Source organism: Hipposideros armiger, unplaced genomic scaffold (genome assembly GCF_001890085.2).
Source record: "Hipposideros armiger isolate ML-2016 unplaced genomic scaffold, ASM189008v1 scaffold_867, whole genome shotgun sequence".
Lineage (NCBI taxonomy): Eukaryota > Metazoa > Chordata > Mammalia > Chiroptera > Hipposideridae > Hipposideros > Hipposideros armiger.
The window spans coordinates 472,717-493,891 of NW_017732217.1; the positions used below are offsets into that span (position 1 = coordinate 472,717).

The following is a 21,175-nucleotide window of genomic DNA, read 5'->3' on the forward strand; positions in this document are numbered from 1 at the left end:
ACTGGCCCTCATATGTGGGATCCGAACCGGGGCCCTCTGGCGTCCCAAGCCAGGTCTTAACCATCGTGCCACTCGGCCGGCCCCAAACCCCTCATTTTTTGCAAAGGGGAAAACGAAGGCCCAAAGAGGAGAGGTGACCTCTTGAAGTCACACAGCCAGTCATCACAGAGGCAGGGCTGAATCCAGTTGTCTTCATTCTGGCACTGCTGGGGATGCACTGAAGTTCCACTTTGGCTTCAGCATTGGCCAAATCTGCTATTGACATGGACATAGGCATTGGAAGGCAGAAGAACCAAATACCCATCACTTCCTCATGTGCGATCTTCAAGGTGTGATTACTAAATTATTTCAAAATTAAATGTGAATAATATCTGTACAGGCTAAGTTGCTGTAACAAAAGACACAACAATACAGTGGCTTAAAGGAGATAGAAGCTTATTTCTCCTTCCTGGATGGTCCCTAGATGAGCACCCTCATTGGCACGCAGGCACCATTCCAAGCAGTCAGTGTGGAGTCCAGGTTTCTTCTTCCATCCGGTGCTCTGTGGACCTTGGTGTCCAGCTGTGGGAGTTGGGGGGAGAGGGAGAAAGGCCAGACAGCAGTTTTCTTTTATGGAAAAACTTTACATTATGCAATAATTATAGTTCTACAGGTAGTTGTAGATAGTAAGATAAAAGTTGTAGATAAAAAGACAACCCCAGGGCCGGCCGAGTGGCGCGTTGGTTAAGAGCAGGCTTGGGACGCCGGAGGGCCCCGGTTCGGATCCCACATATGAGGGCCAGTGACACTGCCCTCTACAGCTAAGATGCTGCACAACAGCTCAACCTGGAGCTGGGCTGCCATGAGTCGCCGGCAACGGCGTAGGCTGCAGCCCCTGCTGCAGTGGGTTGCCATGGGCTACTGTGTGTAGCCAGCAGCCAGTGTGAGTAGCCGTCCAGAAGCCGGCGACTGATCTGCCTTGCCCGGGAAGCGTGCAATGATGGTGCCAACTTGGGCCAGTGAAGCAACGTCCTCCACAACTAGACTGAAGAACAAAAAGACAGCATCTTGTCTGTTCCCCTTCCGCCAATTCCCCAGCGCTGTTCCCATCCCCCAATTCCCCAATAAAAATCTTAAAAAAAAAAAGACAACCCCAATTAAAAAATGGGCAAAAGATTTGCATAGATATTTCTGCAAAGGAGAAACGGCCAATAAGCATGTGAAAAGATGCTCAACATCATTAATCATCAGGGAAATGCAAATCATTTCCACTTCACACCTACTAGGATGACCATAAAAAACAAAACAAGGGCCAGCCGAGTGGCACATTGGTTAAGAACTGGCTTGGCCAGAGGGCCCCGGTTCGGATCCCACATATGAGGGCCAGTGACACTGCCCTCTACAAAAAAAATAAAAAAGTTATGAAAATAACAAGTGGGGAAATTGGAACCCTAGTACATTGCTGGTGCAAATGTAAAATGGTGCAGCCACTTTGGAAAACAGTCTGGCAGTTTCTCAAAAAGTTAAACATAGAGTTATTTTATGATCCAGCCATTCCACTCCCAGGTACATACTCAAGATAAATGAAAACATGTGTCCACAGAAAAACTTGTACCTGAATGTTCTTAGCAGCATTATTCATAATCGCCAAAAAGTGGAAACAACCCACATGTCCCTCAACTGATAAGTAAAATGTAGTATATCCACTCAATGGAATATTATTTGGCCATAAAAAGGAATTAAGTACTCATCCATGCTACAACATCGATGAACCTTGAAAACATTATGCTAAGTGAAAGAAGCCAGACTCACAAAAGGCCATATTGTGTGTGATTGCATTTATATGAAATGTTCTCAATAGGGAAACCCATAGAGACAGAAAATAGATTAATAGTTACCTAGAGCTGAGAGAAGAGGGATTGGGGAGTGACTACTAATGGGTACAGAGTTTCTTCTTGGGGTATTGAAAATGTTCTGGGGGGGCCGGCCGAGTGGCGCGATGGTTAAGAACTCGCTTGGGATGCCAGAGGGCCCCGGTTCGGATCCCACATATGAGGGCCAGTGACACTGCCCTCTACAGCTAAGATGCTGAACAACAGCTCAACCTGGAGCTGGGGTGCCGTGAGTGAGTCGCCGGCGACGGCGTAGGCTGCAGCCCCTGTGGCAGTGGGTTGCCATGGGCTACTGTATGTAGCCAGCAGCCAGCGTGAGCGGCCAGCAGCCAGCGTGAGCGGCCAGCAGCCGCAGTGAGCGGCCGTCCAGAAGCCGGCGACTGATCTGCCTCGCCTGGGAAGAGCGCAATGATGGTGCCAACTTGGGCCAGTGAAGCAGCGTCCTCCACAACTAGATTGAAGAACAAAACGACAGCAACTTGTCTGTTCCCCTTCCCCTAATTCCCCAGCACTGTTCCCATCCCCCCAATTACCCAATAAAAAAAATCTTTAAAAAAAAAGAAAATGTTCTGGGGGCCAGCCGAGTGGCTCAGTTGTTTAAGAGCTCGCTCAAGAGTGCGAGCTCTGAACAACAGCGGTTTGAGTCCCGGCCCCAGCTGAGCTGCCGCTGAGCTACCAACAGGTGGCAGGATGGCTCAGCTAAAAAAAAAAAAAAGTTCTGATATTAGATAGCAGCAACGGTTGCACAACTCTGTGAATACACTAAAAACACACACTGAATTTACACTTTAAAAGGATGAATTTTATAGTATGTGAATTATATAGCTCATACTAAAGCTGTTATTTAAAAAAAGATAGTAAGAGAGTTCCCAAACAGTTTCTTTGTAAGCAAGCAAGGCAGACGTTGCACACATGCTTCCACTTGCTTTCCGTTGGTAGTGTCAACTGAGCGTAAATGAATCAGGAGGCTTTGCGAAAATTAAATGACAAAGTTTTATTCAAGGATCTTAAGATTTGCAATGTTGGAACACTACTAGGTAACACTACTAGGTAACACTCAGAGTGTTCTGAAGAAAAGAGAAAAGTTGAAAGTTCTTATAGTAAAAAGTACATTTTGGTTTTTTTTTTATTGGGGAATAGTGTGTTTTCCCAGGACCCATCAGCTCCAAGTCAAGTAGTTGTTTCAATCTAGTTGTGGAGGGCGCAGCTCAGTGGCCCTTGTGGGGATCGAACCAGCAACCATGGTGTTATGAGCACTGTACTCTAACCAACTGAGCTAACCGGCCACCCCCAAAACGACATTCTTGAGAAAAATCAGTCCTGCTTTCTTAGCCTCTGGATTGGTCTGAGGTGGTAATCTTTCATATGTCAGGTGGTGTATGGTGGTCAGGTGGTCTGGACTTGTGAACAGTCTTTCTCCTAAATTCTTCAGAAAGTTATTTATAGAATATATATATATATATATATATATATATATATATCTCCAGGCATTGATGCATAACTGAAAAGTTTGAAAGTTAAATCTTCAGGCTAGTTAAAGTAAAATAAAATTGATTCCTCATGTTTCAGCCCATTCTGATTTAAGTAATTTTGTTAGCTTGGCTATGGTGACTTCATTTTGTTTCTTCACACTTTCCTTAGTAGTCACATGCCTACTCCTCGCCCTAGGAATGTGGGACATGCAGTGTCCAGCTAGTAGTCCAGCTACCACAGAGGGGGAGACATGGTTTCTGCCCTCAGGGAGCATTCTGTCTAGCTTCTTCCTTCCCCTTCATCCTCCACAGCCTGTCAGTTGCCAAGTCTTACTTTTTCATCCAAATAACTCTCCAACATGCCCTCTTCTCCCATTCCCACAGCTCTCCCCTCCTCCAGCCTCGTCCTCTCTCTCCTGAGCCCCTTCCCCAATCTCCTCCCTGGTCTCTTGGCTGCCAGTCTTGCCTTCTCTGATCTACCCATCCTCACAGCAGCCAGGGATATGGTTGAAACACAACTGTCATCAGGCTCCTCCTCCTCCTCGACCCTCCATGGCTCCCTAGTGCCCCCCTCCCCACACACACACACTAAACTGAGCCTGTATTCAGAGCCTAGAACAGTGAGGGGCACATAGACATTCAAATATTTATTGAATTGAATGAACAAAGCCAACTGGGATAGGAAACAGGGAAGGCTTTCTTGTGGAAGTGATAGCTCAGGAAAACTTGAAAAGACTAAGGAGGCTGCCTTCAGGTGGGCAGGGAAGGGTAGGGGAAGGTATCCCAGGTAGGAGGAGCTGTCTTCGGAAAGACCTGATTGTTGAGGAGAGCTGGGCCTGAACAGTGGGGAGTCGGGGGCTGGGATGAAGATGGAAGGGGGAGGTTCCTCGGGGAGGCAGGGTCTCATCAGAGCCTGTCCTTCAGATGAACGGGAGGCCGTGCAGAAGAAAACTTTCACCAAATGGGTGAACTCTCACCTCGCCCGCATTGGCTGCCACATCGGGGACCTCTATGCGGACCTCCGGGACGGCTTCGTGCTCACGCGGCTACTGGAAGTGCTGTCCGGGGAGCAGCTGGTGAGGGGGTCTGGAATGTTGGGTGACAGGTGTTGGCCCTGGGGTCTCTCACTGGGCTAGAACAAGGGCCTGGCTAATGGATGGGTGGGCCGTCCTAGAAGGTGAGGGTGGGTTAGAGGCCCCTAATTGTGGTGGGCGGGGCTATGGCACGGCGGGGGTGTGTGTGTGTGTGTGTGCTTGGTTGTGAGGAGCCTGGGGGTGTGGCTTGGAGCGGAGGGATTCGGTGGACGGTGAGGGCAATGGTTGGGGTGGGACTCTGGGCTTGGGTGGAGCTCAGTTGGAAGGGGTGGAGCTATGGGGCACAGGAGGAGCTTTATTAGAAGGGACTGAAAAAAAGAAAAAGAAAAAAAAAACAAGAAGAAGGGATTGGCCTGGGTAGTGCGATAGCAAGGGGGGCAGTGGCTATAAAACAGGGGCAGAACTTTGTCAAGGGGGCGGTCCATGGTTGAGGATGCGCTTGTCATCTGAAGCGGAGGCCTAAGGCGTGGGAGTCTGGGCGACCAGAGAGAACTCTTGTATGGGTGTGGCTTGTGTGGGTTGCAGTTGTATTTCTGGGCTTGGATGGGGCTTCGTCGCAAAGAATGGGGTTCGGATGGAGCTAGAGATTCATTAAAGGCCCAGAGGTTGGAGCTCAAGTCGTGAGGGGCATGGCTATAGAACAGAAACAAACGTCATTGGAAAGAATAGAGCTATAAATAAGGGGAGAGTCCTGGGGTGGCGAAGGGCTTCATAGTAATCGGCGTGGCTCCAGGCAGGGGTCTGAAAGGGAGGCAGTGGGGGGTGTAACTTTGGAATGGAGAAACATTGGTAGCCTGAGACTGAGATCCAGAGAAAGGAGCGGGACTATGGCTACAGGCAGGACAGCGCGGCTTCACGATAAGACGTGTGGTTATAAGGTTGGAGGTGGAGCTACGGTATAAGGGCTGGGGACAGACACTTGAATAAGCCGCGGAGTGAACTGGGTCCTGAAAGGGTGTTGCTATGGGTAAGGGAGGGCTTCTTTCGGATTGGGTCCTGGGTCTTTGACAAGACTGAAGGGGCGTGGCCTGGACTTGGACTTTCAGGGAGCGTGGCTAGGGGGCGGGCTTCTTTGGAAGGGGTGGGGTCTAGGGCACAGTGTTCTAGGTCAGACCCTCTATCTCCCAACACCCCTGCCGCCCTAGCCAAGGCCCACGCGTGGTCGCATGAGAATCCACTCGCTGGAAAATGTGGACAAGGCACTGCAGTTCCTGAAGGAGCAGCGCGTGCACCTGGAAAACGTGGGCTCACATGACATCGTGGATGGGAACCACCGGCTGACCCTAGGGCTGGTCTGGACCATCATCCTGCGCTTCCAGGTGATCCCCAAGTGACTCCTGCCCAGGCCACCCACGCGGTGGCCTTAGGAGGGTGAACCCCACTCACTCATTTATTCATTCATTCACTCACTCCAAAAATATTTTAACATGCTCCAGGAACCCTGTTCCAGGTGATGGGGGTGAAAATAATGATAAAAGTAATAATTATTACCACCATCACTATGGCCATCATTATATATTTTACACCATTCCAGGCACTGTTCTAAGCACTTGGCATTTAATACACACAAAACCCCGATAAATTAGGTACTATTTATTATTCCATTTTACCAGTGAGGAAACTGATGCCCAGAGAGGTGAAGTAATATGCTCAAGATCACACAGCTGGGTAGTGGAGGTAGAATTCGAATCTAGACGACCTTGCTCCAGTTCAGAAACAAAACTGACAAATTTTCTGCCTTTATGGGCAGACAGTAAGCAAATCAATAAATACATAAACAAGCGATGTATGAGAAAAGGACCAGCTCTAGGCAGAGAAGTAAGCAGAGCTACGCAGAAGAGCTACTCTCTTCTGCGTAAAAGGGATATAAAATATAGGTTGATGGTGTTGAGATTTTAGACTGGGTGATCAGAGAAGGGCTCTCTGAGAAGCTGATGGCTGAATGACATGAAGATGAAGAGAGAAATCATTCCAGGCAGGGGACCCAGCAGATGCAAAGGCCCTCAGGTGGAAATGAGCTTGGCGTGTTGGAAGTACAGAAAGATCAGCATGGCTGGGGACTAGGAGGTAAGGGGAAGACAGAAGAGATGGGGTCAGAGGGGTTGGCAGGCCTAGGTGATCCTCGATGAGCAGTCTGGATTTTATCTTGTCTGAGACGGGGAGAGATTGGAAAGCTTTATCAAGAGGCGGGGCATAATCAGATTTAGAAGGACCCTTCTGGATGGGGGGTGGTTGCCAAAATTGGGGGCTTGGAGCATAGGAAGGTAAAGAGGAAGGCAGGTGGAAAATACGCTCAGGAGGCAGTGGGTACACCATAGGGGAAGGGACAGGACAGGGAGGTGTCCAGGTCAAGGCCAAACGCTCTGACCTAGGGCCTGGGGGTTGGTGGGGCCACCCTAGGACAGAGTCAGGGAGGAAGAGCACGTTTGGAAAAGACACTAAGGTCATTTTGGGATGCAGTGGTCATAAGGGGTCCGGGACATTAGGAGGAGGCATTTAGGAATCCACTGGATCCTGGGAATGGAGCTCATGAGAGGGGTGGAGGCTGGAGGCAGGTATAGGCATTGTTAGTACAGAATCAGGGATGAGACTGTAGGGTTGGGAGTGGTGTCTGGTGACCGGAGCCTTGCACCAGGGGCTGGGACCTCCTGGGAACCTAGTTCTCTCCCTTGCACCCAAATGCCAAACTCAGTTCTTGAGTCCAAGACCCAAGTCTCGAAACCCACCTGAAGCTCTTGAACCTGCTCTAGATTCTGGGTTATTCAGAACTTTATTGAACACCTACTACGTGTGATAACACATAGTAGAAACAAAACCGACATCTGTTACCGCAGGAAACAAAATAGGTAAACATCCTGTGGTGCTGGAACTTTTACAGGTTAGTGAATGTATTAGTCTACTAGGGCTACTATAACAAAATACTATAGACTGGGGGGGGGGTCTAAACAACAGAAACTTATTTTCTCACAGTTTTAGAAGCTGTAGTTTAAGATCAAAATGCTGTCAAGTTTGGTTTCTCCTGAGGCCTCTCTCTTGCACTTGCTGACAGTTGCCTTTTCTCTGCATCTTCACATGGCCTTTTCTCTGTGCGTGCATGTACTTAAGGTCTCTTTCTCTTCTTCTTCTTTTTTTTTTTAACATGGGTAGCTTTCACTTTATTTTGTATTTTCTTTTTCTTAGCCATTGCAGAATCTATTGAATTGAGAATCTAGAAGATGGTAAACACATTTTTAGGTGTCACAACCAGGGAGTTAGGACATGAACTGAGGTCTCTGGTTGCTGACTTTCAAACACTAAGTCTTTTGTCAGTGTACAAAACCAGTTGTATAAAATCCCTGTCAGGAACTAGCAACATGCCAATCTGGCTAGTGGGAGCTGGCCAGTCGGAGGGGAGCAGGGCTGATGGGGGAGGGGGGGCCCTTGAAAATTCAGGATCTAATGTCGAACAGCAGCCAGGGGAAAGTCAAATAATGATTAGTGTAGTCAAAAAGTGTTTTTAAAAAACCCTCGTCTCCCAAACCAGCTCCTTAGATGCTTTTCTCAAACAGGAACACACAAAAAGGAGTGCTTTCCAGTCCCAAATACGGCAAGTGCACCCATTTTGAGTATCACAGAATGAGGTGTCCACGGAGGTCATTGATGTAGGGTTCCTATTCACAGGAAATCTGCAGAAAATACTGGAAATGTACTCATGGGTCTGAAACAGACGGAGCAAAGCAGTCAACATTATATATACAGCTTAATAAATGGATTTAGTTAACAGCTAAGGAACTCATTAGTTGCACATGATTAGATGAATGGGTTTTATAACTGTTAAGCTTTACATAACCAATTTCAGGTTCCTTTCCCATCAGCAAGCACTTCAGCTGTGTCACTGGTGAGGTGACCCAAACCATTCCCGAAGCACCCACTATTGACCAGCTCCACCGGTTACCCAGGTAGCAGTTCCACGTAACTAAGGCAATTCCTGTATCCTAAGCCAATTTACTGGTAGAACAGGAGCTCAGTACCTAAAACACTCAATAGAAAAGTTACATAGGAAACGGTCTGACCAGACAAGATTAGATTCCCTTGATGGTGCCCCACCAGTGTCTTTCTCCTCTTATAAGGACACCATTCATAATGGATCAGGGCCCCACCCTTATGACCTCTTTAACCTTAATTATCTACAAATACAGCCACATTGGGGATTAGGGCTTCAACTTATGAATTTGTGGAGGACACAATTCAGTCCGTAGCAGGCGAGACAGTAAACCGGATGAATAATTAAAATGTATAGGTGATGATAAATACTGAGATAAAAAGGCATGAAGGAGGATGTGAAATTTGGGTGTACGTATTGAGACTTAAAATCAAGTGGTTGGTCAAGTCTTCACGGAGAAGGCGATATGTGAGTACAGACCTCAAGGAAGGGTGGAGCTGGGGGCTCAGGAGTATGAGGATGGGTTTTGGAGTAGGCCAGGACATCCACAATGAGGGGTGGTGGTGGATTAGGGTCTAAGATTCCAGGGAAGTCACCATCACCCCTTGTGGGGACCTGGGGGGAAGGAACGGCCGGTGCAAAGGCAGAAGGAACAGCTAATGCAAAGGACCTAGGGTGGGAGGACGCTGGTGATTTAGTGAAAAGGACAGAGGTCTCTGGAGTGGAGTGAGCTGTAGAAGATGATGTCAGAGACGTAATGAGTGGAGATTGTGAGGACTTTTGCTTTCATCCAGAGTGAGCTGGAGCCACAGAGGGTGTTGAAGATAGGAGGCACGTTATCTGATTTGGGTGTTCACAGGTGCCTCTCTCTGCAACATGGAGAACAGACTGTGGGGTGGGGGTTGGGGGACAGGGAGACCAGCATGGGGGACACTGCACTAGCCCAGGTGGGAGATGATGGTGGCTGGGATTAGGGAAATGGTCCAGACACCAAGAATGGAGCCTTCCCTGGAAACTGAGACCCTAATCCACCACAACCCCTCTTCATTGTGGGTGTCCTGGCCTACTCCAGAACCCACCCTCACACTTCTGAACCCCCACTCCCAGCCTGAAGCTGCTTCTTCCATCTCCTCTGTCACCTACCACTCTTCCTGGCAGCAAGGTGGGCAGGGGGTCTCTCCCAGGCTCAAGCCTGCCAGGCCCCAGCAGCAGTGTTTTGTATCCTCACAGATTCAAGTCATCAAAATTGAGACTGAGGACAACAGAGAGACACGTTCTGCTAAAGATGCGCTGCTCTTGTGGTGTCAGATGAAGACAGCTGGGTAAGCCCCTCCCACCCCTACACCCACTCCCACCCCCCAACCCCTAACCTCAGGAGTTCCTTTGGGGGACAAGAGTGCAAGGAGACGCTCAAATCCTCAGTGTCAAAAGTTACATCTGGAACTAATAAACTGGCAAATAAAACACATCCACTCTTCTGACCTTTATGAATAAACCTGTATAAAAATCTGGAAGGCCAGGTTCAAATTTAGAACTTGGATTCCTCTGAGTCAATGCTGGAAAGTGGTGGACTGTCTTAGCCTGCTCCTTCTTTCTCCCCCAACTCATCCTGCATTTCAAGAGGCCTCATATGCACCTGTGTGGATCCTCCAGCTCTTGGTCCCAGCCGCCCAGCCCCTCCACGAACAGCCACCAGTGGGCCTAGGAGGGCACACACCAGGGCTTGGGCAGCTTGCATGGGAAATTCAGGGTCCTGGGCGCCTTCAGTGGGGTTGAGAAGTCGGGTGCATAGACTCTGCTGGGCATGACCCCTGGACTCTCAAATCTCTGCCCTTTGGGGAGGTCCATGGCCTGAAACTCAAGTGCCCGCTGGAGAGCAACCCCTGGGAGGAAGAAGGGAGACTGGGCATTCTTTCTCATCCTTCTGGGGGTGTCTGTCTTGCAGTGCTGTTTCTCCATGTGTCGGTTGTTACTTCTATGTCTGCTTTTCTTTGTTCTCATCTCTCTCTCTCTCTCTCTCTCTCTCTCTCTCTCTCTCTCTCTCTCTTTTCCCCCATCTCTCTCCCCCTTCCTCCCTCCCTTCCTTCATGTTTCTCTCTCCCCTCCTTTCTTTCCCTATCACTGTATCTTGCTCTCTCTATCCTTTTTCCCTCCTTCTTTCCTACTCTCTCTTCCTCCCTCTCCCTCTTTCTTTTTTGCTCCTCTCCTGTCTTTTTCTGTCTCTACATCTATCTCTATGTTTATGTCTATCTCTATGTTCCTGACTCACTCTGTCATCTATTATCTACCTATATACCTATCCATCCATCTATCTACCTATATATCCATCCATTCATTCATCTATGTCTGTTTCTCCCTTCCTTCCTCTTTCTCTCCCTCTCTCTTCCCTCCTGACTCTCCATCTCGGCCTCTGTCTCTCCCTTCCACACTGCCAGTTACCCTGAGGTAAACATCCAGAATTTCACCACCAGCTGGCGGGATGGCTTGGCCTTCAATGCCCTCATTCACCGACACAGGTACCACCTGGCCTGGGGCATCCCAGCCCTGCCCAGCCTCTTACCCCACATCCCTTGTGAACACACCTGTACACATATATATATAGAGAGATGACACACACAGACACAAGGTTTCACCTCTGTGTACGCACACATATTTCCTTTCACACACATAGGTGCACACCCCCACAGAGACTTCTGTCCAGGCTACATACCCTGTGCACACACAGAAACACGCGTGCCTTTGCACAGATGTGTACATGCACGCAGACACTCATGCACATACACAGCCTGCACCTGCTGCTTAAATGCCCCTAGGGTAGGGGGCTTACCCCTCAGTGGACTTTGCACTCGGGTGTGTGCATAGCACCTCCTCTTATCAGAGAGAAGCTGCTCAAGGTGAGTCCTCAAAGCCCCCTTCTGACTCCTTGCACACCCACTTAGTTATAGCTCAGAGCTTGGCGCTGACCTGGTGAAGGGCTGGGTACCCAGACAAATTATACCCACATCATGGTCGTCCTCATGACAGTTTGGGGAAACAGAGGCCTAGAGGATGGGAGGGACTTGCTCTGGTGAGTAGAAGCCAGAATTCACACATATGCACTCATACACACATGGGGAGACCCAGCCCCACCTACACACCCAGAAACCCACAGGCTGTAATGAGGTCCAGCTAATAATGGTAACACTGAATGCTCTGTGTGCCCGGCATTGTTCTAAGTGCTTTCCAATAAGTCACTGAATATAGCACGTATTGGAAAGTGACTTATTGGAAAGTACTTAGAATATTCAGTGACTCTATGAAGCAGGGTGCTATGCTATTATTATCCCCATTTTACAAATGAAGAAACCGAGGCAGGGAGATGAAGTTGCTCACCCAGATGACCGCCAGGAAGTAGCCTAGCTGGGATGTGAGCCAGGCGGGCTGGCTGCAGACCTCACACTTCTAACCGCTACATAATACTGTATAGAAACACACCCAAGTAGATACATGTGTGTCATGAAGTCAAATGTACACGTGCCCTTACACCCACAATACTCACACCCACAATAAATGGTGTACAGACATGCACCGGCACACACAATTTCCCCTTGGCTGGGTCATGCCCCTCCTGCCCCTTGCCCTGGGTGGGGCTCAGACAAGGATGTCTTTCACCCATTGGCTTTGGAGCCTGCCTGCTGCCTGCTCGCTCTGTGCCCTTGCCCAGGCCTGATCTCGTGGACTTCAGCAAACTCACCAAGTCCAATGCCAACTACAACCTGCAGAGAGCCTTCCGCACGGCTGAGCAGCACCTAGGGCTGGCACGTCTGCTGGACCCTGAGGGTGAGCCTTGCATGGCCCCAGCCTAGACTTCCTCTTTGGGGTTCCCAACCCCAATGCCATCCCAAACTCAATTCCATTCTACCCCAACACCGTCCCAAATCCCAGGGTCATTCCAAATTCGGGCTCCATCCCAGCTCCCTCCCCTTTGTCATCTCCAGTCCCTCCCTCTTCCCATCCCCACATCCCTTACTTTCTCCATCTCCATCTCAAACCCCATTCTACCTCCATTTCTATCTCCAGCTTAAGCCCCTCCCCTTCCCCAACCCCATCCTCAATCATCTCCCCCTAAACCCACCCCTTCTCTCTCCCCAACCCTAGCCCCAGCCCCCAAACCAACACCATGCCAACCCCATCTCCAACACTGTTTTATCCCTAACCCCAAACTCCTTCCCAGTATCACCCACACCCCCATCCCCAATCCCACTTCTGACCCCATTCCTATCCCCAGCCCATTCCTTTGCCTATCCCCATCCACAACTCTGCCCTCAGCGCCTCCCCTTTTCCATTTTCAGTCCATCCCCAACCCCACCCCTGACTTCAGCCTCATTCCCAACCCAGGATCACACCAGTGTCCCATTTCTGGAATAACAGCTGCTCCCTTTTTCTGAGCATCTACTATGTGCCAAGCACATGGCTGGGAATTGGATCAAAATTGTTCCCTTTCATCCTCACACTGACTTGGTTGGATAGAATTGGATAGTGATGAAAACAAAGGCTTAGAGATATGAAGTCCCTTGCCCAGCGTTGCCCTGAAAACCAGTAAACAGGACTTCTGATTTCAGGATTTATGGTCTTAAATCATCCCTCGACCTGCCTCTCCAAGCTGTATTCTGTGCTCAGTGCTTGGCACATGATAGGTGTTTAGTGGATGTCAGTTTCACAAAGGGGGGAAGAATAAGGACCGAATATAATGTTGGGCATTCAATAAGTAAATTAAAATGATCATTAGAAGTTGTTGAGTTTCTTCTCTGTGCCAGGCTATTCTTTGTAATACTTAACAGTGTTCCTAGGTGGTAGGCACTGTGATTATTGCTGCAGTAACAATGGGGAAACTGAGGTTCAGCATGTTCTATTTTCTAAGGACATACAGTGAGCAAGTGGTTGAGCTGGGATTCAAGCTCATGCTGCCTCCAAAGCTCGTGGCCTTGGCCTCAAACCTCATACACCATTCATACACTTAGTAAATATTTACTGAGCTCCTACTGTATGCTGGGCATGGCAGGAAGAGTGGTTAAAAAGATGGGCATAGCCTATGTCCTCATAGAACTCAAACTGTAGATAAGGACTTAATCACATAAGTGAATATCTAATTACAAATTGTGATAAGGAATTTGGAGGAACTAGGAGGAAATGATAAGATGCTCTGGGGAAGAGTAACAGGAAGAGACCAACTCTAGAAAGGGTGAACAGGAAGGTTTGTCTGAGGAAATTTAAGTTGAGTTGAGCCCTGGAGGATGAGTGGGAGTTAGGCACACAGAAGAGGGAACGGTGTTACAGACAGTGAGAACAGTGTGTGCAAAGGCCCTGAGGTGGAAGGTAGATTGGTGTGTTCGAGAAATAATTATATATAATTTTTCTATGATGGTTTATATGTGTCAGGCACTGTCTAATCCCACGAGGTAGATCCCCATTTGGCAGATACAAAAATTGAGGAACAGAGAGGTTGGTTATCTTGCCCATGGTCATACAGCTAATAAGACTGGGTTCTCTCTCCCTCCCCAGTACCTTCAATCCCTCTGCCCAAGTGCTCACCATCATGCTCCCTCATTCTCCCTCCCCCACAGATGTCAACATGGAGGCTCCGGATGAGAAGTCCATCATCACCTATGTGGTCTCTTTCTACCACTATTTCTCCAAGATGAAGGCTCTGGCTGTGGAGGGGAAGCGGATTGGGAAGGTATGAGGAACCAAGGAATGGGCTGGGTGGGAGCCTGGGAACCACGTGGGGGTGTATTTGGGGTGAGGCTGACCCCCGACCTTCCTGTGTCGGGCTAGGTCCTGGACCAGGTGTTGGAGGTGGGGAAGATCATTGAACGCTACGAGGAGCTGGCGGCCGAGCTCCTGGCCTGGATCCACCGCACCGTGGGCCTCATCAGCAACCAGAAGTTCGCCAACTCGTTGAGTGGGGTGCAGCAGCAGCTTCAGGCATTCACGGCCTACTGCACGCTGGAGAAGCCTGTCAAGTGAGGCCCAGCTCAGGAGGGAGGGTAGCAGGTGGAGGTATAGAGGTAGGGTTCCTGAGCTCACGACCCTTCAGGTTTCAGGAGAAGGGGAACCTGGAGGTGCTGCTCTTCAGCATCCAGAGCAAATTGCGTGCCTACAACCGTCGCCTCTACGTGCCTCGGGAGGGCTGTGGCATCTGGGATATTGACAAGGTGAGGCTGAGGGTGTGGGGAGAGGCAGGGTTGCTCTGTGGAGCTATGTAGGTTGTGCACTGCTCGAGGGAGCCATTCACATGGTAGACATTGTGGATTTGATAGTCATTCTGACGGTTTTCCAGCGGTAAAGTGTCATGAGGAAGCAACACGTTTTTTCCAATTTGCACAAAAGTGCTGTTAGTGCTAGGAGTGACCTTAGACAGAAAAGCCAGGGCCATTAAACTAGAGGAATTATTGGAGTCTGACTGCCTCCTCCTGTCTCTCTAGGCATGGGGCCAGCTGGAGAAGGCAGAGCATGAGCGGGAAGCTGCCCTACGGGCAGAGCTGATCCGTCAGGAGAAGCTGGAACTGCTGGCCCAGAGGTTTGACCACAAGGTGGCCATGAGGGAGAGCTGGCTGAATGAGAACCAGCGCCTGGTCTCCCAGGTACCGGGTCTAGGGCTTGGCTTGGGGGGTGGGGCGATGGCCCTGGGACCAGGCAGGGAGACTTGATCTCCTAAGCAACAGGGAAGTGTTGGATCAGTCTCCTAGGTGACGAATGAGGGTGGGAAGTGAGAACTGGTCTCCTAAGTGTTTGGTGGGAAAGGGAGTGGGCCTGATCTCCAGGGTAACAGGAGAGTGAGAGTGTCTCCAGGGCAACTAGAGAGGACAGAATTAGTTTCTTCAGAAATAGGGAGAGTTTTTAATTATCTCTTAAGTGACAAAGGAGGTTGTATCTGGTGTCCAGGGTAACTCAGGAGGATAGAATTGGTCTCCTAAGTGACAGAGTAGGGTAGGCCTGGCCCCTAGTCTCTAGTGAAATGGAAGGATGGGGACTGTTTCCTGGGTAACAAGTTTAAGGTTAAAGATGTAAAAGAGAAGGGTGGGGCTGGTCTCTATGGTAACTGGGGATGGTGAGGCTAGTCTCCAGGGTAACAGAGGAAGGTGGGCTGGTCCCTAGGGTAATAAGGGTGTATAGGACTGGTCTCTAGGATAACAGGAAAGGATGGGGCTGGTATCCATGGTAACGGGATGGTGAGGCTGGTCTCCAAGGTAACTGGGGATGGTGGGACTGGTCTCCAGGATAAAAGAATCAGGTGGGGGAGTTTCCAAGTTCACACAGGGTCAAGGTAGCAGGCGGGCTGCTAAGGCAGCACAGGTGAGTGTCTGAGGCCTGCCCTGTCCCAGGACAACTTTGGTTATGAGCTGCCAGCAGTGGAGGCAGCCATGAAGAAGCATGAGGCAATTGAGGCGGACATTGCAGCCTATGAGGAGCGAGTGCAGGGCGTGGCGGAGCTGGCCCAGGCATTGGCAGCTGAGAGCTACTACGATGCCCGGCGGGTGGCAGCCCAGCGTGACAGCGTCCTGCGCCAGTGGGCCCTGTTGACCGGATTGGTAGGTGCTCGGCGGACACGGCTTGAACAGAACCTGGCCCTGCAGAAGGTCTTCCAGGAAATGGTGTACATGGTGGACTGGATGGAAGAGATGCAGGTGCGGGCCAGACTGGGGCCGAGGGTGGCTGTGTGTGCTGGGAGTGGAGCGGCAGGAGGGATATAGGCATTGAAAGGGTTGTCAGAGGCATGGAGTGGGAGGGGGAGAGAGATGGAAAGAGATAGAGAGAAAGTCAGGGAGACAATGAGAAAGATACAGAGAGAGACAGAGAGTCAGAGAAAGAAAGAGTGAGAGACAGAGACAGATAGAGAAATAGATTAAAAAGAGCTATCGAGACAGAAAGAGCCAGAGACAGAGACAGGGAGATTATTCCAGAGGAAGATGGTGACAGTTTGAGAAAGAATAAGAGAAATCAGAGAGGGAGGGAGGGAGGGAGAGAGAGAGCACACTAGAGAAGCAGACACAACGTTAGCAATGGAAATCTAAATAGCTACAGAGAAAGACACATGGGAAGCGAGAGTCCATCTGAGAGGGAGAATGACCAGAGGTAGATAGATGGATAGACAGACAGACAGACACAGAGATGGAGGAAAGGATGAAAGCAGAGAGAGATACAGGCAGAGAGAAACATGGAGAGAAAGAGATAGGGATAGATATGGAGACACAGAGAGATGGAGACAGAAGTATAACTGAGAAAGAGGTAGGTAGAGGCAGAGAAAGGTGGAAAAACATAGATATGGAGGCATAGAGAGGGGACACCATGATAGAGCCAGAGCCCAGAAGTGTGGAGACAATGAGAGATGGAACATTTAGAGAGAGACAGATGATGACAGAGACAAGGAGACTGAGACAGAAACCAGAGTTCAAATGATGGTGTAGAGGAACGGAGAGCTGGCATGAGCAGTGAGGGAGTGGGGAGTGACCTGAGGGCCAATGCCAAGACTGCTCAGTGCTGCCCCGTCTTGTAGGCTCAGCTGCTGTCCCGGGAGTGTGGGCAGCACCTGGTGGAGGCCGCGGACCTGTTGCAGAAGCATGGACTGCTGGAGGGGGACATCGCTGCCCAGAGTGAGCGGGTGGAGGCCCTCAACGCTGCTGCCCTGCGTTTTTCTCAGCTGCAGGGTGAGTCTGGGGTTGGAGACTGGGGTGGAGACTTTCAGGGCAAGTGCTAATAGAAGCAGAATGAGTCCCGAGAGACAGAAGGAGTGAGCTCCTTGTCTTTGGAGGCACCCAAGCACAGACTAGGATCCCACTCCACCAGAAACATATCATCAGGGGAATTAGTACCTTGATCGGGAGGTTGAACCACATGACTTCTTCCTGCTTTGAGGGCCTGTAGCAATAGTTCCCATTTATTGAGCACTTGTTATGTACTCAGCCCTTACAGCCAGATCTCAGTGAATATCATAAAAGGACTGTGTAAGGTAATAACGTAATGTATTTTCAGGGACTGTTCAGTAGCAAGTGATAGAAACTCAATTCAATTGGCATAGGGAGGAAGGGAGAATGTATTGGCTGATGTAACTAAAATGTCCAGGGAGAGGTGAGTTTGGCTTCAAGAAGGGCTGGACCCAGGCATGGTTCAGTGATGCTTTTAAGACGGTCTCTCTCTGAATCTGTTTGTGTCACTGTTGGATGGTCCTTTTCCTTGTGGTATAAATCTGGGGTCATTCAGCCCTGTGTTTACATCCCAGCAGCTTAGCAGATCCAGCAGGAGACAAGCGCCCTTTCCCCAATAGTTCTGACAGAAGGTCCAGAGAAGGCTTTCATTAGCTCACTGTGGGTTCTATCTGCTCAGCCAAGCATCATGGCCCCAGGTTATACAGTGATCTAATTGGCCATATCTTTGTGATGTGCCCACCCCAGAACCAAGAGTGGGGTCAGCTCCCTCCAAAGACATGGACTAGAAGAGAGGAAGTGGGCAACCATTACCAGAAGCTGGGGCATGGATGCTGATAGGCAAAACTAAGACTGGCTGACATAATTTTACTGATGTAAGTGTCCTCTGGCCACAGACCTCTGGGGACCCCTGAAGCCAAACCAAGCTGGGTTTGTTGGCTCTTTGCACACACCATGGGGCACCTCAATAAGAGACATTAAGGTGGCTTGTTACAGGATGTGGGCTTGTGTTAGGTGACTTGGGGGTGATTTCATGTAATGTGTCTTGCTGCAGACTGAATGCTGTCAGGAAGTGGGGGTAATTTCGCATGTTAATAATTTTTCTCCAGGTGGTGGGAGGAACAGTAACTGGCAGGTCATTCACCTTAGCCAGGCAAAGGGGGACGGGTGGCCTTTTTTGTGGTTTGCACAGTGACCTTGTTTTTGTGTGTGCCCTCCGTGAGGTCGGGTGGTCTCATTTTTGTTCCACTCCATCACAATTGCTGAGTGGCCTTGTCTGACGTGGTGTCCTGTGGAACTGTGTGGGCTAGCTGTGTGTGCAGACAGCAGTCAGGGCTGTTTTTTTCTTTTACTCCGAGGCCCAGAGCCACAGAGCTGATATGAGGGTTTTGAGGCTGGTCTGTCTATTCCTTTATCCAGAGCCAGGACCCTCTGGAATCGTGGAACTTTGTTAGAAAAGGAGGAACCTATATAGGCTTGCAGGAATTGTGGGCTAGGTCACGACCTAAGAGCAAGTGTTGAGGTCTTCTTTTAAGTCCTGGTGCAGACTGACATCCCCATCTGGCTCAGTCCCTCTTACCCTCATCAGAACCGAATGAGAGGTTGTTAGGACCCTCTTTCACCTTATGGATATTTGTCCCAGGAGGGTCCCTCTGTCATCTTCTTGTGAGATCTTGGTGCCTGGTGACAACCAGCAGCACTGAGAAAACAGCCAACAGGCTTGTGTGGGATGTGCGTTGTCATGGTGATGGGAGGCAGCGCTGCCTGACACGTGGTCCAGAGTGTGATGTCCTGATCTGCTGTGTCTTAGCTGAGGCTGGGCAAGCAGCTTTCCACCTTGAGTCTCAGTTTCTTCATCTGTAAAATGGAGCTAGTAAGGATGCTGACCTCATAGGATGGTTGTGAGGATTAAATGACATGGTGTCAGAGTAAGGGCTGGATACTTGGACACCATTTTTATTTATTATTCAGTTGGATGCCTTGGTATTTGGGTCAGTTTCAGTGACTATCCAGAATTACAGAAATCCTGCATTCCATCTGGGCAGTGTTTTGACCCAGTCAGAAATACATTTACTCATGATCCAGAGTTCACACACACACTTTCACACACACACCAAGGTTTTATAAAACAATACTCCCCTTTACCTCGTGTGTTGCAGCCTAACATTTTCTATTCATACTATTCTATTTCATTATAAAGAAATGCTAGCTCCGACCCATTAAGTTAATTTCACAGACTGGAGGTCTGGGAGGAAAGAGAAATGTTTGAAGAAAAACAGGAGTTCAGGTCATCACTGGTGTTAATTGGTAAGGCAACAGAAGATGAGAGAGGGAACCCAGAAAATGGCCTTAGAGTAGAGCAGTTTCATTTGGTCCAGTTCTGAAGGAAACACAATTTACACTAAAATATACTGATTCTAGGAATCTCTGAATCTCAGTTTCCATTTATCATTCAATTAGTAAGTCACCGTTTTCATTAGGCTACTGTGCTGGGCTCCACCCAGTGCTGGACAATGGTGAGAGCACCATGTAATGGATTCAGCACCAGGCCCTGCCCTCAAGGAGCTCCCAGTCCAGTGCTGGAGACAGAACAGGCAGCGATAGCTCAGAGGGGTCAGGGCCGGGATGGAGGGAGCAGAGAAGCCTGGGAGCCCTGGAGAAGGCGCCTGCTCCAGACTCGGGGTGTCAAGGAAGGCTGCCTGGAGGAGGGGACTCATAACCTGGCCCCTGATGAAACTGATCCAACGACTGGGCTGGCAGCCCGCACCACCCTCTCTTGGGCGTCCCCTAGCCTGTGCCCAATCCGGGATCCTCCCCTTCTCCTGGCCCAGGCTACCAGCCCTGCGATCCGCAGGTCATCTGCAACCGCGTGAACCACGTGCACGGCTGTCTGGCGGAGCTGCAGGAGGCCGCGGCGCAGCGGCGCGCGGAGCTCGAAGCCTCGCGGAGCCTGTGGGCGCTGCTGCAGGAGCTGGAGGAGGCCGAGAGCTGGGCCCGCGACAAGGAGCGCCTCCTAGAGGCGGCGGGCGGCGGCGGCGCGGCGGGCGTGGCGGGCGGCGCACACGACCTGTCCAGCACCGCTCGCCTTCTGGCTCAGCACAAGATCCTGCAGGGCGAGCTGGGCGGCCGGCGGACGCTGCTGCAGCAGGCCCTTCGGCGCGGCGAGGAGCTGGCTGCGGCCGGCGGCGCCGAGGGTCCAGGCGCCGAGATGGTGCACTTGGCGGGCCTAGCGGAGCGCGCGGCGAGCGCCCGGCGGCGCTGGCAGCGGCTGGAAGAGGCGGCGGCGCGGCGCGAGCGGCGGCTGCAGGAGGCGCGGGCGCTGCACCAGTTCGGCGCGGACCTCGACGGGCTCCTAGATTGGCTCCGCGATGCTTATCGCCTAGCAGCCGCAGGCGACTTTGGCCACGACGAAGCGTCCAGCCGCCGCCTGGCGCGCCAGCACCGTGCGCTCACCGGGGAGGTGGAGGCGCATCGTGGGCCAGTGGGCGGCCTGCGGCGACAGCTGACAACACTGGGGGGTGCCAGCGGCGCCGGGCCTCTAGTGGTGGCACTGCAGGTGCGCGTGGTGGAGGCCGAGCAGCTATTCGCTGAGGTGACCGAGGTGGCTGCACTGAGGCGCCAGTGGCTGCGGGATGCCCTCGCTGTCTACCGCATGTTTGGCGAGGTGCATGCGTGCGAGCTGTGGATCGGAGAGAAGGAGCAATGGCTGCTTGCCATGCGCGTGCCCGACTCACTCGATGACGTCGAGGTGGTGCAGCACCGGTAAGAGCGCACTTGTGGGACTCTAGGTCCCTTTCCTCAAGCACAGCGTCGCCTTCATGGGTTCCACAGTTCATATTCGCTCAGCTAGAACCAGGGGTTCCGGTACAATGGGAATGGTATTAGTCCCAACCTCACAGGTTTGGGTAAACAAAAATGAGCAAATACGTATAAAACACTTGGCAAATACCAGGAGCATTCCAGGAGCGTTTGCTGTTATTACTACCTAGGAGGTTTATAGTCACGGGGCACCGAAACCCAAGTTTCTCCAGGGACAACTCAGCCTGGCCCCTCCCTTGGGACTCCCACTGTACCTGTACACTCACTTCCTGTGCTAATATAATAGCTCCCACTCTGTCACTTTCTCATCCCT

At 50.6% G+C, this 21,175-nt stretch overlaps 1 protein-coding gene across 1 annotated transcript in view; it reads left to right on the forward strand.

The window, feature by feature from the left end:
* The window catches only part of SPTBN4 (spectrin beta, non-erythrocytic 4), a 75,602-nt gene that overhangs the window by 8,970 nt on the left and 45,457 nt on the right, over nucleotides 1-21,175 (forward strand). Inside the window, exons 3-14 of the mRNA XM_019629776.1 lie at nucleotides 4,268-4,419; nucleotides 5,583-5,756; nucleotides 9,590-9,681; nucleotides 10,795-10,875; nucleotides 12,063-12,178; nucleotides 13,963-14,075; nucleotides 14,174-14,361; nucleotides 14,436-14,553; nucleotides 14,824-14,982; nucleotides 15,724-16,026; nucleotides 16,896-17,046; nucleotides 19,875-20,805. Coding sequence (XP_019485321.1) covers nucleotides 4,268-4,419; nucleotides 5,583-5,756; nucleotides 9,590-9,681; nucleotides 10,795-10,875; nucleotides 12,063-12,178; nucleotides 13,963-14,075; nucleotides 14,174-14,361; nucleotides 14,436-14,553; nucleotides 14,824-14,982; nucleotides 15,724-16,026; nucleotides 16,896-17,046; nucleotides 19,875-20,805 — 2,578 coding nt within the window. The remainder of the gene's footprint in view (nucleotides 1-4,267; nucleotides 4,420-5,582; nucleotides 5,757-9,589; nucleotides 9,682-10,794; nucleotides 10,876-12,062; nucleotides 12,179-13,962; nucleotides 14,076-14,173; nucleotides 14,362-14,435; nucleotides 14,554-14,823; nucleotides 14,983-15,723; nucleotides 16,027-16,895; nucleotides 17,047-19,874; nucleotides 20,806-21,175) is intronic.